The following is a 16,960-nucleotide window of genomic DNA, read 5'->3' as shown; positions in this document are numbered from 1 at the left end:
CTTAGGTACACCACATAATGGGAGGTTGAAGCCCATGGAGCTGGAGTTCCCTGGTGGCTCAGTGGCTTAAGGGGTCCCGTGTCATGACTGCGGTGGCTACTGCGGCCCCGTGCAGCGGGTGTGGCCGACAAAAAAAAGGAAGGACGTCAGGTTATACAGTCATTCCTGAGAGGCAGGGCGGGGACAAAAGGCACTGTGGGCTCGGCGGGAGGGCTTGGTGAGGGCACATGGGGCAGGGGCAGGGGCAGGGACCTCGGTGGGCGTGAAGGGCCGCAGAAGCGATGTTACCTCCCCGACCCCAGCCACCGACCCCTGTCCTCTGCTCCTCAAGGCCCCCCAGTGAGCAGAGGGAGGTGGCCAAGGTGACAGGGGCTGTGGGCTCCCTGGACACAGGGGGTTGGGCAGGGGTTGGGTCTTGTGGGCCAAACAGGAAAAGCAGCCCGAGAACCAATGGCCAGGAGCCCCCCGCCCCGAACCCCCCTCTGGCTACGACCGCCTGCCCTGTTCCCTCCCCCCAGCTAAGTCTGTCCTGAATTTGATGTTTGCTCCGCCACCACCTGTGAACAGTTTTCTGCAAATAGGTTTTTTAAAATTAAGCGCAGCGTTATACCACGGCGTGTGCCGAAAGAAGCTGTGTGTTCCGTTGTGGAGAATTTAAAAGCAATAATACAACCATCCCGAGGCTTCTTGAGCTCATCACCACATGGTGGCAGTTCCTAAAACGTCAGCGATAAGACTGGACGTGGACCCTGGCGTTCAGACGACACGCGGGTTTTGCGCAGGGCTGCCGAGCGCTCTGTGGGAGGGACGCTCTCCTTAGTTTTCGGGGATCGGAGTGGGAGGGGCCGGCGGTGTGTTCCCGAGCCACTCGGCTGCTCTGCGAGGCCGGGGCTCCCAGGCCCTGCTGGCCACCCGCCCCGAGTCGCCTAGTTCACCCGCGCTCCGAGGGGCACAACCGCTGTCCATTCTGAAAACATGTACAAGGCGCTTGGCACATGGGGGTCCGGTCCGCCTGGAGGCTTGAAAACTCACCCCAGAGCCCCACCCTCGGAGAGGGGGTGGAGGAGCCCCCCTCCTGTTTCCCCCGATTCTCCCCCTGTCTCGGGCCTCGGGAGCCGGCTCCCACACGCCGCCGGCAGGCAGGGCTGAAGGTTCCAGACTGGCTCGTTGCCCGGGCCCTTCCTCGCAGGAAAACAAAGGGTCTTCGGCTTCCAGGGCCGAGTTCCACCCTCGGGCTGGGACACAGGGCAGCTTTTCCCTGAGCCACTGTCCCCCGAGCACCAGCTCACGGTGGAGTTAACCCGTTCCCGGATGGGGGCCCATCAGGCCAGCAACCTGGGGGGGGGGCTCGGCCTGCCCCCCCATGGTGGTCTCCTGAGGAGAGGCCGTGTCAGAGCCGCCCTGGAACCAGCAGGGCATCGGGCTGAGCCTCTGGCCGAGGACGAGCAGGGGGAGTGGGCACGAAGCGAGTCCTCGCCAGCCCCGCAGTCCGGAGGGGCATCCGGCCGCTTTCTGGAGACCCCGCGCCCCAGGCCAGGGCCCCGCAGGCTCCTTCCCAGGGGGACCAGCTCCAGGCCTTGTGCTTCTGACTCAGGGTCCCAGGGTGCGGAGCTGGGGCAGTGCCCTCGCCTCCTGCCGCAGACGTCAGACAGCCGCCGGGCGGGGAGCGTTGTGGACGTGTGGCGCGAACTTTGCTCCCATTGAGCTTCCTCTTCCCACGTGTCCCCCGCGTCCCCTGCACCGGGGTGACGGCCTCTGCCCCCTCCAGGCCGAGGATGTTTTCTGAGGTGTTTCTGCAGGACAGAGAGGGGCCTGTTCTTGTGCTCTGTCCCCCCACCCCTGCCCCACACTGGCTCTTCCCCCCGCCCCATCCAGTGTCCACACTGGCTCTTAACCCCCTCCAGTGTCCACACTGGCTCTTACCTCCCCCCGTCCAGTGTCCACAGTGGCTCTCACTCCCATCCCTCAGCTTGGCCCTGCCCGTCGCCTTGGGGTCCAGGAGATGAGGTCACAGGAAACAGGCAGGTGACCAGAAGGGGCCCCGAGACCAGGTGGATCAGCCTGCCCGCAGTGGGGGTGGTTCCATCTGTCAGCCCACCCGACCCCAGTCCCGTGTGGCTGCTGCCCGTTACCGTCAGGTGCACCCCCGCCCCACCCCCCGTGAAACGAGAGGTGGCCTCGAGGTCTGTGGCGAGGTTAAGAGGCAAGGAGCTGCTGTCGTTTTGCTGTGTGGCTGTCTTTCGCACCTCTGTCAGGAGGGGAAAGTATGAAAGCCGTTTAAATCACAGAAAGAATTCTGTGGTAACGGAAGTACTGTCCTTACCACTATCCGCCCTTAGGCTCAGCTGCGCCCTCCACTGCCCGGCGGGCATCTCCCTGTGGGAGCAGGTCCCCCGCCGTCGCAGGGCCACGTGTGAGCAGGGGCTGCAGGTGCAGCATACCATCGTCCACAGAACCTGGACTCCATGAAAACAGGACTCCCTGCTAAGGACTGAGAAACATGGAGTTAGGAGCTCTCTCTCCTGCAAGCCTCTGATTTCTAAAGCGCTAATACGCTTTAAAAAAAAAAAAATCTTATTGGGAGTTCCCTGGTGGTCTAGGGGTTAAGGATTCAGCTTTGTGAATGCTGCGGCTTGGGTTTGATCCCTGGCCTGGGAACTTCTGCATGCTGTGAGTGCAGCCAGAACAAATCTTACTGGAGAAAGAAGTGCACGCACATGCACAGCCAGCAGAACCGCACCGTGGGCCCCACGGGAGGTCCAGCAGTTGAGGGTATGCCTGTCCTGGTGGCCCCGAGCCCCTTCCCCTACGCGGGTACAGTTATTTTTTAGGTTTTTCTTTTCCAGGTTAAATTTACATGTAACTTAAAATACTTCATTGAGGGGCTATTGTGAGTTCAAGTATCCACCATATTATGTGTAATTAAGCAATCATTCCAGCAGCATTTATCAAACAAGCTAGTCTTTCTCCTCTGATTTAAAATACACTAGTACAGGAGTTCCTGTTGTGGAGCAGGAAAAAAATCTGACTGGTATCCATGAGGATGCAGGTTCGATCCCTGGCCTCGCTCGGGCGTTGCTGTGGCTGTGGTTTAGGCCGGCAGCTGTAGCTCCACTTTTGACCCCTAGCCTGAGAACGTCCATATGCTTCTGGTACAGCCCTGAAAAGCAAATAAAGAAACAAAATAAAATACACTATACTATTTATAGCACACTAGACCCTAATGTTTAAGTAGGTTACCTCCCCGTCCTTTTTAAATGGAGTGGGGGGTGAACTTGACAGTGAGTCGTGACCAGTGTTTGCACCACCGAAGCTGTGAAATGTGGCCTCCGGCCGCAGAAAGTCCTGCTCTGTGCTGTCCCCAGTTCGGTCCTCTGCGCGGCTGCCCAGCACCCGGCTTCGCCCAGCGGGTTTGCCGCTCCACCGCACGTGTGCATCGCAGTTTCCTTTCTGTTGGTTAAGTCCCTGGGAGAGGAGCTGCAGTCACGTGTTAGGTGGCATGTTTGCTAAGAGCTTGCCACTCAGTACCCAGGTGGCTGTGCAGTTTGGGGATCACCCTGCCCTGTTCCACGCTTGGGCAGCCTATGGGGCACCCCAGCCCCGGGGCAGCTGGAGTTCCATTTCACCCTGGGTAGCTGTGGCCTTCTCCTCCAGTGGCTGGGACCCGGGACTGCGGCTTTTCCCCTCGGGGCACCCCTGGCTGTGTGCCCGGCCCCTGGTGACCGTTGGGGCCCCTGTCCCGCAGGTGGTGCAGTCACTGGGCTTCGCCATCTACCGTGCGCTGGACTGGGGGCTGGACGAGCACGAGGAGCGGGAGCTCAGCCCACAGCTGGAGCGGCTCATCGACCTCATGGCCAACAGCGACTGTGACGACAGTGGCGGCGGGGCGGCCGACGAGGGCTATGGGGGCCCGGAGGAGGAGGAGGAGGCCGAGGGTGGCCCCCGCGCCGTGCGCACCTTCGCACAGGCCATGCGCCTGTGCGCTGCACGCCTGACGGAGCCCCGGGGCGCCCAGGCCCACTACCAGGCCGTGTGCCGCGCGCTCTTCGTGGAGACGCTGGAGCTGCGGGCCTTCCTTGCCAGGGTCCGCGAGGCCAAGGAGGTGAGCCGAGGAGGACATGGGGCTTCCAGGAGGCCCTGGAGGTGAAGGCGGGACAACGGGAGGGGTTGCAGCCAGAGAGGGGTGAGGAGACCAGGAGGCGGGGAGCCAGGTCTGCAGGGCCAGGCCAGGCTGTAAATTCCCGGCCCTGCTGCGCACCCTCTGTCCCGCGGGGAGTGGGAGTCCGGGCGCAGGCCTGCGAGTGGCGCAGCTCTCTTGGGGCACTGTCCTGACCTCTGGCATTTGCAGCTTAACCCTCACATCCTCTCCTTGGCCGATTGTGCCCAGGAGGGAGCGGGGCCCAGAAACCGAAGTCCCTGGCTCCCAGCACCTTTAGCCCGTGACCTCGCCCGGCTGTCTCCAAGGTGGTTATCAAGTCTCCGAGCCCCGCTTACACCTGCAGGAGGAGCTGTGCCTCCTGCCTCCGGGTGCTGGTTCCTTCTGAAAATGGGAAACTGAGAGCAGCCGCTTGCTCCTGCCCGGGACCCACGCAGAGGGGCCCACATGCTGACGTGCTGGGGAGGTGGGCAGTTTTCGGGGGAGGACGCTGGCTCAGCTGTTTGCCCCACCAGCGACAGGCCCACCTCCCCTCCGCCACCCTGCCTGGTTAGCACCCACTTGACAGGTGAGCCGTTGGAGGCTCCACGAGGCTGTGTCTTGCTCCACATCGCAGCTCGTACAGGGCAGAGCCCCAGCTGCCATTCTGTCCCAGGCTGCCCTGCCTCCTCGTGGCCCCGAAGGCAGGAGATCGAACTTTCCCGCAGCTCTCCCAGCCTCTCCCTCAGGAGGAAGTGACGGGTTTCCTCGAAGCGGGGCGCCCAGCGCCCAGGGACCCTGCCTCCACCAGCGCTTCAGGGAGAGAAACCAGAGACTCGGGGTGCCCGGGGGGAACGGCCTCCACGCTCTCTGGCTTAAGTGGCAGGAGGTGTTTTTGGAAGTCACTGGTGCTGGTCCCTGATCCACCCTGACCCTCTGTGGGCATGTGTCTCATTTCTTTCTCCAAGGCGGTTTTTCCGGCCGGCCTCCCTGGCTCTGAGCTTGAGCAGGGTGGTGCTCACTGATCTGAGCCCCAGGGCAGGGCAACTCAGATGCTGCTTGGCTCACTTGGCCTCGTCTGCAGTCAGTCAATAGCCCAGCCTCCCAGCCCCACCGCCAACTCCTGGCATCTCAGAGGTGTCCTTCTAGTGCCCTAACTGTGGACAGTCTCAGCGCTGTCCTGTCATCTGTTCTGTTGCCGAGACTAGTTCTTGACCCAGATAAAAGCTCTTTCTTTAGGCGCAAACAGCTCTAGGCTTGAAGCAGTTTCCCCAGGAGAGCTCCAGGCAATTGGGAGGGGGCAGTGGGGTGGGGCGGGGTGGGTGGGGCTCCAGCTGAGCTGGCATTTGGGGGCCAGGTGTACTCAGGGAGGACAGGGGACCCACCTTCATGCCCTTTGTCCGCAGGGTCACACACAGGTCTATTTTTAGCATCACACACCATGTGCTTTGCAGACTTGGCAGAGTGTTACAGTGTCCCAAAGCAGTTTGGCAAGTGGCTTGGGTGGAAAGCCAGGGTAACTGATTCTGTCTTCCTCGTGGGGGGGAGGCTGTGTGGTCAGATGCTTCTCCAGGGTGAGGGGGTTAGTGAGAACACAGCCCCAGCTGCTGCCAGGATCCAGGGCCAGGAATCTAGCAGCCTCTGCCCAAATCCTCAGCGGAGAACAATGCACCAATGCTCCCGAGCTTCCTGGGCACCTGCTGCGATGGCGGCATTTCTCCCAGTTCGTGAGATACGGTCCTGGGTCTCCGCGAACTTGCTGAATGCCTTCCCCTCTCAGGCACCGTCCACCCGTCCATTCACCCAGTCAGCCAGTGTTTAAGACCTAGCGTGACCCGCAGTGCTGGGAGCCAGGAACACTAAGATAAAAAACGCCCCCCAAACTGGCCTCAGGGAGCCGGCCGTCCAGATGCCAGTCAGAGGTGGAAGCCCAGATGGGGTCGCGTGCAGAGCTGGCGGCTGTTCCCTGAGAGGGGTTGTGCATGGGCCCTGGGCCAAGAGGCAGTGAAAAACGTTCCTGGGGAGCTGAGGTCTGAGGCCCCTCGGGATGGGGCGCCTCCTTGCCTGCACCTGCTATCTGTGGAGGACGTGGCACCTCAGTGGGGCGGGCGGATCCGCTGAGAGGAGGCAGGGTCTTTTGCAAACCGGGAGGCTCTGCATGGGGGTTGGGGGGCTGATGTCCTCTCCCTGCCCTGGCCCGGGAGAAGGCCAGTGGGACACAGGGGCTCCTGTGTGGCTCCACGGTGGTCGACTGGGTTTCGCCAGATCTCTCTAAGCCCCAAAACCTTGGCCAGTGTGCCCACGGGTCCCTCCTCCAGCTGGTGGCACAGTGAGTGTGTGGACACATCCCCGGGGACAGGTCAGCAGGGCCGCACGCTTGTGGCTGTCGTTCTTCTGTTTCCCCTGGACTGACAGATGCTGCAGAAGCTTCGGGAAGATGAGCCACAGTCAGAGAAGCCTCTGGTGGAGCTCGACAGCCTAGGGCGCACGGACTGGGTAAGATGCGGCCCCCGCTGGCCCGGGCACCGCCGGGGCATCGCCCAGGACCTCGGCTTGAGGCTGAGGGCGCTCTTGGTCTTCTCGGCCCAGGCCCGGCTCTGGGTCCAGCTCATGCGAGAGCTGCGCCACGGCGTCAAGCTGAAGAAGGTGCAGGAGCAGGAGTTCAACCCCCTCCCCACGGAGTTCCAGCTCACACCCTTTGAGATGCTGATGCAGGACATCCGCGCCAGGAACTACAAGCTGCGCAAGGTCATGGTGAGCGGGGCGGGGCGTCCACGCTCGGCCCCCCACGCGCGGGAGCCCTGCTTGGTGTGCTGGCCACGGACCCGACATCTCGTGGGGACGTCTCGTGGCTCAGGGCCCTTTCAGGGACACTGCGTGACAAGGGCAGGGAGACGGGGGCCCAGGGGCAGGCGCCGAGGCTGCAGGGTTGTCCCATCTGTGGCTCACGTGGTCCCCGCTGGGGGCCAGTGTCGCGCCAAGAATCTTAAACCCGTGCGTTAATTTCATTTTGATGCCTCTTCTATGAGGCGCTGCCATGGACCTGTCTCCACGAGAAGAATCCATGGCGCAGGGAAGGCTGGTGGTGAGGCCGCGAAGGCCACAGCCGCCAGGTGGGGGGACCCGGCGCTGTCCTCGCACAGCCGGGCCTCAGCCCCCTGCCTCCCGCCCTCCTGCAGGTCGATGGGGACATCCCTCCCCGGGTGAAGAAGGACGCCCACGAGCTCATCCTGGACTTCATCCGCTCCAGGCCGCCGCTGAAGCAGGTACCCGCTGTGCGCCTCTGCGGCTCTGGGAGGCCTGCCCGCCCCAGGACCACTCAGGACCTCCGCCGCCGCCCCTGCCGCGCCGGCGCTGGGATCCCTCAAGCCCCAGCCCACCTGCCCCCTTGCAGGTCTCCGAGAGAAGGCTGCGCCCCTTACCCCAGAAGCAGAGGACTCTGCACGAGAAGATCCTGGAGGAGATCAAGCAGGAACACAGGCTGCGCCCCGTGGAGGGCAGGCACCGGGACGGCCGGGGTGAGCGCGGCACGGCCCCCCCAGCCCCCGGCTTCCCTCCGCCGCCCCTCACTGCCCCGTCCGAGCCTGCCTCACCGCCCTCCTCCCCAGGCTTCGGCTCTCTGCCCTGCATCCTCAACGCCTGCTCTGGGGATGTCAAGTCCACCTCGTGCATCAACCTCTCCGTCACGGACGCCGGGAGCAGCGCCCAGCGCCCGCGGCCCCGGGTTCTGCTCAAGGCGCCCACGTTGGCCGAGATGGAGGAGATGACCACGTCTGAGGTCAGAGCTCGCAGGTTCCGGAAAGAGACCAGAGAGGAGGTGCCGGGGCTGAGCCCAGCCAGGCTGCAGCGTCCAACTGTGGGGGCCCCCCCTGCCATGAAGCTGGCATCCCGCTGTGGGGCTGGTTCTGCCCGGCAACGGGGGTGAGCGGGCAGGGCTTGGGCACCTTCTCATGGTGGTGGCTCAGAAGGGCGGCTGGCACAGTGGCCTCAGCACAACAAGGCTGACATGGGCTCCAGCATCCTGGGGCTGGGAAGCTGGCAGCCCCACTCGGAGGTGAAAAGCCCTCAAAGTCCAGCGTGGCCACCATCCTGGCCACACTGGGCTCCACCTGACCCCAGACCTGTCCTCTCCAGGACTTTCCGGGGGCCTCAGGCAAGGGTTAGGCTGTTGAGGCACCTGACTCCACAGCACAGAGGCTGCTGGGCTGGGCACTAAGGAGAGGTTGGCTCTGTGCTGTCGGCCTCGGTCCGGGCGCAGGGCGCTGATGGGCGGAGGATCAGGGCAGCTCTGGGCTGGTGCATCCGCAGGAGGAAGAGTCTCCGTGTGGGGAGGTGACCCTGAAGCGAGACCGCTCTTTCTCCGAGCACGACCTGGTCCAGCTCCGGGGTGAAGTGACTTCTGGCCTGCAGCCAGCGACTCAGCACCCAGCAGGCTTGGAGCTGTCTCGGCCCCGCGCAGGCAGCATGCACTCCTGGAGGCCAGGCGGCCAGGAGCCGGGTAAGGGCTGCCTCTGCCCCCAGCCCCAGACGCGGTCCCGTGGGCACCACGTGCCCGGCCCACTCCTGCATCTTCAGTGGAGGAGCTTGCACCTGCCAGAAGGCAGCCATTCTCCACCTTCTAACTTTAAAATTTTCTTAAATTAATAGTCCATGTTCATCACAGAACTTTAAAATAAGATTTTAAAGAAATTGCTATGTTGGAGTTCCCATCACGGCACAGAGGAAACGAACCTGACTAGTATCCATGAGGATGCAAGTTTGAATCCATGGCCTCGCTCCCTGGGTTAAGGATCCAGTGTTGTCACGAGCGTGGTGTAGGTCGCAGTTACAACTTGGATCCCAAATTGCTGTGGCTGTGGTGTAAACTGGCGGTTACAGCTCCGACTCAATCCTGAGCCTGAGAACCTCCATATGCTGCCAGTGCAGCCCTACAAAGACAAAAAACAAAAAACAAAAAAAACCCCGCTGTGTTTCTATGGAGTTACCACTACGGATTGGCAGCCTCTCTGGAGCACTGGGATGCGGGTTCAGTCCCCAGCCCGGCACAGTGCGTTAAGGTCTGGCATTGCCACAGCTGTGGCTGAGGCTGCAGATGTGACTCGGATCTGATCCCTGGCCCGGGAGCTCCATATGCCGAGGGGCCGTCAAAAAAAAAAAAAAAAACCCGTGATTCCGTTACATCCAGATAATTAGCTTCAACGTCTTGGCCTGCAGAAGGAGAGGTGGCGGGGGCTGGATAGATGGACAGATGGACAGCCCTCCTGGTCGTCTCTTCTGTCCCTGGAAACGTGTTGAGCAGGCAGCACGCAGTGCTCTGGAACCCACCGCCCCTGGGCTCTCTCACGACCCTCCCCTCCCTGTCGGGCCGGGCGGGCAGTTCTCTGGCCGTGCGGCTTCGTCAGTCCGACCGTGCTGGGGGCTGGGTCCACCGAGTGCCCAGGTCAGGGGGCTGTCCCTCTGCCCAGGGCCTCCTCTACCCTCGGGGGCCCCCTGAGCCACCCTGTTGCTTTCTGGCCCCTGTCAGGACTCTCCCGTTTAGTAATTACGGCTCACTTTCTGGCGTGAAGAGGTCCCCCCCCAACCCCCGAGCCTGTCCTGGATGCTCCGAGACGCAGGGTGGGGCCAGCCTGCTCCCTCGGCCTTCGACCCGCTGGGCCTCCTGGGTCCCATGCAAAGGGTGGGGGTGGGGCTGAAGAAGGGGGAGGCCCTTCCGGCAGGGCTGCTGCCCTGGGACTCCCCACGGGGCTCAGGACTGGGGGCCCTCATACACCCTCGGTGTGGGCATGGCCTCCCCCCAGCCTGCCTCCCGCTGCCCCAGGGCCACCTCCAGCTCCCCGAGTGACCGCCCACCCGACAGGCCCCACGCCTGCTCCTCCACCAGGTTCCTTCCCTGTCAGCGCCCAGACCCAGCCTGACCCCACCTCCCCGCCACGCAGTGACCTGAGCTCGGCCGAGGACAGGCCCAGCGCCTCCGCAGCCCCAGACACCACCCACCTGTGGCTGGTAAGTGGGGGTGCCTCCGCAGGGCTGGGGGCTTCCTTCAGGGGGTGGGTCTCTGACGAGGTGGGTCCTCGCCGCCGCCTCCTGGGCCTTCAGGCCGCTGCAGCCCCAGGCCAGAGAAGGACCTGGTCCCATCTCTGGGGGGCTTAGCACACATGAGAAACCCCCCAGCCAGCGCAGGGAGGCAGCGCCACCGGACAGCCCTCTGTCAGTCTGGACTCTGCGCCTTCCCCTGGGTCTCAGTTCATCCGCTGTGAATTTCGTCTGACCCGTGATTGTGAGGGGCTAACAGCTGCAGGGAACTTTGAGGCCCCCACTCGGCCTTGGCATACGGCCGGGTCCCAAGACCCCCAGAGAAGGGCCGGCGGTCCCTTAGCCAGGTCCTTCTCCGGCCGGGGCTGCGCTGAGGCACGGGCTCCCGGCTGGCGTGTGGAGGAAGCTGGCGTGCGCGCCTCACCCCGTCCTTGGGGTCTCGCGAGAGGCTCAGGTGAGCGCCGGTGCTAAAAGGCTTTGAAAAGTCAAAGGCAGGCTGCTGTTAAGCCTCCAACCGGGCGAGATGCTGCCGGCCGAGTCCTGTGTCGGGTACCTGTTGCCACGTTAAAAATCACCCCCAAACCTCACGGCAACACACATTTGTCATCACAGTCTCTGTGGGTCCTGAATCCAGCAGTGGCTCAGTCTCCAGCGAGGCTGCAGCTGGAGGGTCAGCCGGGGCTGGAGGGTCTGCTTCCTCGGGGCTCCTACCCGGCCGTGGGCACTCCCCGGGGCTGGCCGAGCCGCCTCGCAGTGTGGCTCCCCCTGGGCAAGGGATCCGAGAGCCAGGAGGAAGCCCCCGTCGTGATGGCCCAGTCTCAGAAGAGACACCGCCACTCCACCTCCATCGCTGGGTACAAGCGAGTCACGCGGCGCCACTCGGGACCACCTCCTAAAGGGACGACTGTCGAGGGATCAGGGCACATGCGCCCGCCTTTTTGTTCTTAAATTTTTTTGGTCTTTTTGTCTTTTTAGGGCCACACCCACGGCATATGGAGGTTCCCAGGCTGGGCGTCCAATCAGAGCTGTTGCCACCAGCCTACACCAGAGCCACAGCAACGCGGGATCTGAGCCGCGTCTGCGACCTACACCACAGCTCACGGCAACGCCGAATCCTTAACCCACCGAGCAAGGGCAGGGATCAAACCCGCAACCTCATGGTTCCTACTTGGATTCGTTAACCACTGAGCCACGACGGGAACTCCCGTGCGTGCTTTTTGAGTGGCATGGCCATCAAACCCCCAAATTTCCGCAGCCCTGCCTCGGCCCTGAGTGCGTCGTCAGCCAGTCTGAGCACCACCCCACTTGGGACCTCTTGGCACTGTGTGGTGTTAGAGCAATGTCTGTGAGGTTTAGAGGGAAAATTGTTCAAATGCAGAAAGCAGCACCAGGCGGCTGGCGTCAGAGATCCCAAGCCGGCGGGCCTGGCTGCTTTAGGTCAGAGAAGAACACAGGGTCCCAGACTGAGTCAGTGCCGGGAGCAGCAGGTGATCAGCGAGCCTCGATACGACAGGTCACCGCGAATCGGAACCACAGACACTGTCCAGCGCCCACTGGCCTCTGGTTCCCCGTGCCACCTCGTCTCGGGAGCCAACGTCAATTCTGGACGCCGGGCATCACGTCGTTGGTGGAGCTGAAACACCCTGCTTTCTGGAAGAGGGACTGGTGCTGTGAGAGGCCGAGCTCTATGCCAGGAACACAGACCTGCTCCCTTGGGGGCAGAACAGGGTCCATTCTCCATGCCAGCCCAAGGGCCAGGAGGGTATTTCGAGGTGGACAGATGCAGACCACAGGCTGGAGTCCTGAGCTACCGTGGTCGGTTGGCACTGGGAGCGCGGCAGGGAGCCGGCAGTGGGCCTAGGGCTCTGGTTGGTTCTGACTGGCCTGGCGTGTTTGCAGGTGGGGAACAGGTTTTTCCGGTCCGGGGGGCACTGTGAGCAAGACTGGGCATGGCAGACTGGTCACTGAGGGCCTGGGGGCGAGCCGGATGGGGGGCAGGGCCGGGTCGCAAAGACCCGCGCCTGTAGACCCGACAGAGACGTCCCGGGGGTGGTACGGCTCCCAGGCCTGGTCGGCCGGAGCAGCGGGCCTCTTAGGAAGTTGCCGGCCTTGGGTGGCCGGAGGCCAGGAGGATGCCAGGGTCCTCGGGGAAGAGGGACCCTGTGCAGACGCCCACGAGGGTGGGCCCTGCGAGCCTGAGCCGGCCCCCCGCGCCTCGTGCCCCAGGAGTTCAGCCACCCCGCCGAGAGCCTGGCCCTGACGGTGGAGGAGGTGATGGACGTGCGCCGAGTGCTGGTGAAGGCCGAGATGGAGCAGTTCGTGCCCAACAGGGAGCTCCTGAGCAGCCTGCGGAAGGGGAAGGTGAGAGGCCGGGCGGCCAGGCGAGGACACGACGGGACTCTGGCGAGTAGGGGACAAGCCCGGGCTCTAGCAGCGTCTTCTTACAGGTGTGCTGCTGCTGCCGAACCAAGTTCCCGCTGTTCTCCTGGCCGCCGACCTGTCTCTTTTGCAAGAGGTGAGCCTTCTGTGTGCACCTTGGCTGCGAATTAACACGGGACACCAGGAGCGCTTCCGGTGATGTTGGGTGACTCGGTCACGCACTGTGACTGGGGCAACTAAGGAACAGGAGTTTTAGGGGCACCCCTTTTACGAGGTGGGGTTACAGGCAGCAGGAGAGGCATGGTCCATGTGAAACAGCCAAAATGAAAAAACCTCGGGAGTTCCCGTCGTGGCACAGTGGTTAACAAATCCGACTAGGAACCATGAGGTTGTGGGTTCGATCCCGGGCCTCGTTCAGTGGGTTAAGGATCTGGCGTTGCCGTGAGCTGTGGTGTAGGTCACAGATGCGGCTCAGATCCCACGTTGCTGTGGTGTAGACTGGTGGCCACAACTCTGATTAGACCCCTAGCCTGGGAACCTCCATATGCCACAGGTACAGCCCTAGAAAATGCAAAAAGACAAAAAAAAGAAAGAAAGAAAAGAAACAAACCTCGAAGACTATGGAACACTGGTTCTCAAGACAGTGGGAAGCAGACAGGATGGCCGTCCCCTCTGACTGCCTCACCTCTGGACTCAGAGCCCCTTCCCCTCCTTGAAGGAGGTGAGGCTGAGAACCCAGGCACATTAAGGAAGCAGGGGTTCTCTGTGCACGTTTCCAGAGGGGAGAGCATTTGCCAGGAAGCCAGCCTCAGGGAGCTGCAGAGAGGCCCTCGGGAGTGTTGAGGGCGCTGATCAGCACGTTCGCGCGAGGGAACTCCTGCGCGCTTGGAAGGGTCATCTTCAGGCAGCCTCCTCCACCCCAGCCCATGGGCCAGGTCTGGCCCACTGCCTCTTTTAGAAACACAGTTTTACTGGGGAGTTCCCACTGTGGCTCAGCAGGTTAAGAACCCAGCTAGCGTCCATGATGACGTGGGTTCGATCCCTGCCCTTATTCAGTGGGTTAAGGATCCAGTCAACAGTGTAGTTCTCAGACGCGGCTGGGATTTGGCCTTGCTGTGGCTGTTGGGTAGGCTGGCAGCTGCAGCTCTGATTTGACCTGTAGCCTGGGAACCTCCATATGCCACAGGTGTGGCCCTAAAAAGAAAAAAAAAAAAAAGGTTTCATTGGAACACAGCCTCACCCATTTATTTATTCATTACCCATTGAGCCACACCTACAATGTTGACTCTCTGACCTTTTACAGAAAACATTTACCAACCCTGTCCTAAGGGTTTAAAGCAGCAGTGCCAGGAATAGTATCTGTTCCCATTAGCCATGGAAGTAGTGTTGGAATTCATGGGCCACTGGGTGGAACACACAGGAAGGTCTTGCTGCACCAGCAGGAGGAATAAGAACCCCAAACAGAGCACTGCTCCAGAACGAACTGGTCCCAAAAGCAAGACCAGAAAGGACCAAGCTACGCCCGAGAATCTTAATTACTTCCCAAATCAAAGCTCGCGTGTGGGACTACCTGGCAGCCAGCAGGAGGTAATCTTCAGCCTCCAGTCAGGTACCATCAGGCATGTCAACAGGCAGGAACACATGACCCATGACGGGAACAGCCGCCAAACCACCCAGAATTGACGCAGACGTTAGGAGTAGCAAATCAGGACGTGAAAAGGTGGTTTTTTGGTTTTTTCTCTTTTTGTCTTTTTAGGGCTGCACCGGCAGCATACGGAGGTTCCCAGGCTAAGGGTTGAATTGGAGCTGTTGCCGCTGGCCTGCGCCACAGTCACAGCAACTTGAGATCTGAGCCGAGTCTGCGACCTACACCACAGCTCACGGCAACGCCGGATCTTTAACCTGCAGAGCAAGGCCAGGGATCAAACCCACATCCTCACGGATGCTAGTCGGGTTTGCTAACCACTGATCCACGACGGGAACTCCAAAAAACGTTTTGAACTACATTTCATATGTTGAAAAAGTTAAAAGATAAAAGAAGAGACTAACCAAACCACTAAACGTGAAAACGGGAATGTTTGGGATAAAAATTACACCGGATGACTTATAGCAGATTAGATATTCAGAGGAAAGTGTGGGGGAAAAGATCGCATTACCTTGAAGACAAGGCAGTGGGACCCAAAACAGAACACCAGGAGAAAAAATTTAAAAACAAAAAAGCCATCAGCAAGTTGTGGGATAACATGCAGAAGCCTCATATGGGTGCAATTAAAGTCCCCGAAGGAAAAGTAGGGTTAAAAAAAAGCATTTGAAGAAATAATGGTAAAAACTTCTCCAAATCTGATTAAAAAATATAAATCTCAGTGAATCCCAGGCTCAAGAAACATGAATTAAATCACTGCATGGCACATATTCATCGAATGATCAAAACCAATGCCACAGAAAAATTCCTAAAATCCGTCAGCAAATAAACACATCATGTGCAGAGAAAGATAAAGATGACTGCAGATTTCTCGTTAAAACACTGCAAGCAAGATGTCAGTGGAAAAACATCTTTAGAATACTGAAAGAAGGGGGAAAAAAAAGCTCAGTCTAATTCTATACCCAGCAATATCATTTGTGTCAAAGAGTTCCTGCTCTGGCACAGTGACTTAAGGATCGGGCACTTTCTCTGCAGCAGCACAGGTTTGATCCCCTGCTGGGTACAGTGGGCTAAGGATTCAGCATTGCCACAGATGTGGCATAGGTTGCAGCTGTAGCTCAGATTTGGTCTCTGGCTCAGAACTTCTGTATGCAGCAGGTGCAGCCAAAAAAAAAAAAAAAAAAAAAAAGGAAGGAATATTTGTGTCAAAACAAAAGCCAAAGTAAACGCCTTTCCAGAAATACCAAAGCCAGGCTGACCCTCACCAGGACGAATGTTGAACAAGGTTCACCACGCGGGAGGAAAGCGACACCCTACCCACAGCGGGACGCGCACCCGGAGTAAGAGCACTGGGGACGGCAGCTGCCAGGGCCTGAGGCCGCCAACACCGCCGTCACCTCGGGGTCTCCTGTGGCGCAGCCGGTGAGGATCTGGAGTTGCCACTGCAGCACCTTGGGTCCCTGCTGTGGCATGGGTTTGATTCCTGGCCCAGGACCTTCCGAACGCCACGAGCTCACCCCCCAAAAAAGATTATCTTCTTACACCTCAAAGGTAAACCAATATCCAACCCCCGGCAAGATGAAACTTGTTTGTCTGGCATCCACTCCAAGACTACCAAGTATGCAAAAAATTAATAAAAATGCATTGTGGGGAAGTGCTTGTTGTGGCTCAGGGGTAACGAACCCGACTAGTATCCATGAGGTTGCAGGTTCAATCCCTGGCCTCGCTCAGTGGGTGAAGGATCCAGCATTGCTGAGATCTGTAGTGTAGGTTGCAGACGCATCTCGGATCCCATGTTGCTGTGGCTGTGGTGGAACCTGGCAGATGCAGCTCCGATTCGACCCCTGGCCTGGGAACTTCCATGTGCCATGGCGTGGCCCTAAAAAGAAAGAAAAAGTATTGTGGGGTTTATAGCATATATCTCTACAGAAGATGTGTCATGATAATAGCATGAAGGCTGGAGGTGAGAATCAGAAGTATCTGGTCAGACTCGTTAACCACTGAGCCACGACGGGAACTCCTAAGATAGGCACTTAATTTTTTTATTTTTTTGTCTTTTTGCCATTTCTTGGGCCGCTCCCGCGGCATATGGAGGTTCCCAGGCTAGGGGTCAAATCGAAGCTGTAGCCACTGGCCTATGCTGGAGCCACAGCAACGTGGGATCCGAGCTGCGTCTGCGACCTACGCCACAGCTCACAGCAACGCTGGATCCTTAACCCACTGAGCAAGGCCAGGGATCGAACCCGCAACCTCATGGTTCCTAGTCGGATTTGTTAACCACTGCGCCACGACGGGAACTCCAAGATAGGCACTTTAAATAAAAGACATAAACTGGGTGGAAGGAGAGGCATGGAGAAAGGCACACCATGCGGCCGCGCGTCTAAAGAAAGTCTGAGCTGATCTGTTAACACCACACGAAGGAGACTGTGGAGCAAGGAGTATTGTCAAGAGGAGTTCACGCAATCACAATAAAATGAGGAAATAATCCCGCACGCTTTGTGCTCCTCGCAAGGGATCTGAGATACACGGAGCGAAACCCCGACAGAGCTTCGAGGAGCAGCAGCGCCATCCGCGGCTGCGATGAGACGCGGGAACAGCGCGGGGCGTGGGCAGAACACTGTCCGGCGCCGTCCAGTCCGCCCTCGGGGAACGGTCGACCCAACAGCGCCAAGTGCCTTCTCGTCAGCTGCACATTCACTGCAGTGGACCTGTTTTGTGCCATAAAACCGACGCTCCAAAATGCGTAAGGATGCGTGATGCCAAGTGTGGTC

The 16,960-nt window shown here is 59.9% G+C and overlaps 1 protein-coding gene and 1 long non-coding RNA gene across 10 annotated transcripts in view; one reads left to right on the top strand and one right to left on the bottom strand.

The window, feature by feature from the left end:
- SPIRE2 (spire type actin nucleation factor 2) overlaps positions 1 to 16,960 on the top strand; it is a 41,617-nt gene that overhangs the window by 20,841 nt on the left and 3,816 nt on the right. For 4 of the 9 annotated variants that reach the window (XM_084959167.1, XM_084959165.1, XM_084959164.1 and 1 more), the window contains 10 exons: positions 3,746 to 4,102; positions 6,551 to 6,631; positions 6,725 to 6,889; positions 7,315 to 7,401; positions 7,530 to 7,653; positions 7,744 to 7,913; positions 8,444 to 8,633; positions 9,993 to 10,138; positions 12,395 to 12,529; positions 12,616 to 12,683. In XM_084959167.1, the coding sequence (XP_084815293.1) occupies positions 3,746 to 4,102; positions 6,551 to 6,631; positions 6,725 to 6,889; positions 7,315 to 7,401; positions 7,530 to 7,653; positions 7,744 to 7,913; positions 8,444 to 8,633; positions 9,993 to 10,138; positions 12,395 to 12,529; positions 12,616 to 12,683 (1,523 nt within the window). Of the gene's footprint in view, positions 1 to 3,745; positions 4,103 to 6,550; positions 6,632 to 6,724; positions 6,890 to 7,314; positions 7,402 to 7,529; positions 7,654 to 7,743; positions 7,914 to 8,443; positions 8,634 to 9,992; positions 10,139 to 11,605; positions 12,530 to 12,615; positions 12,684 to 16,960 lie in introns of those variants that run through there. The other 5 variants (XM_021097006.2, XM_021097005.2, XM_013994375.3 and 2 more) reach the window with 3 other exon arrangements.
- On the bottom strand, positions 563 to 6,281 carry LOC146402129 (uncharacterized). The gene is made up of 3 exons (XR_014805229.1): positions 3,241 to 6,281; positions 2,324 to 2,491; positions 563 to 1,793 (listed from the first exon to the last, which is right to left on the bottom strand). It is a non-coding gene; the product is annotated as an uncharacterized LOC146402129 (long non-coding RNA).

The sequence above is a fragment of the Sus scrofa genome, chromosome 6, assembly GCF_054392235.1.
Source record: "Sus scrofa isolate SSC_HxYL_T2T_F1_AM1 chromosome 6, Sscrofa_HxYL_maternal_Yorkshire_Landrace_v2.0, whole genome shotgun sequence".
Taxonomy (NCBI): Eukaryota; Metazoa; Chordata; class Mammalia; order Artiodactyla; family Suidae; genus Sus; species Sus scrofa.
This window is presented reverse-complemented; position numbering and strand designations above follow the sequence as displayed.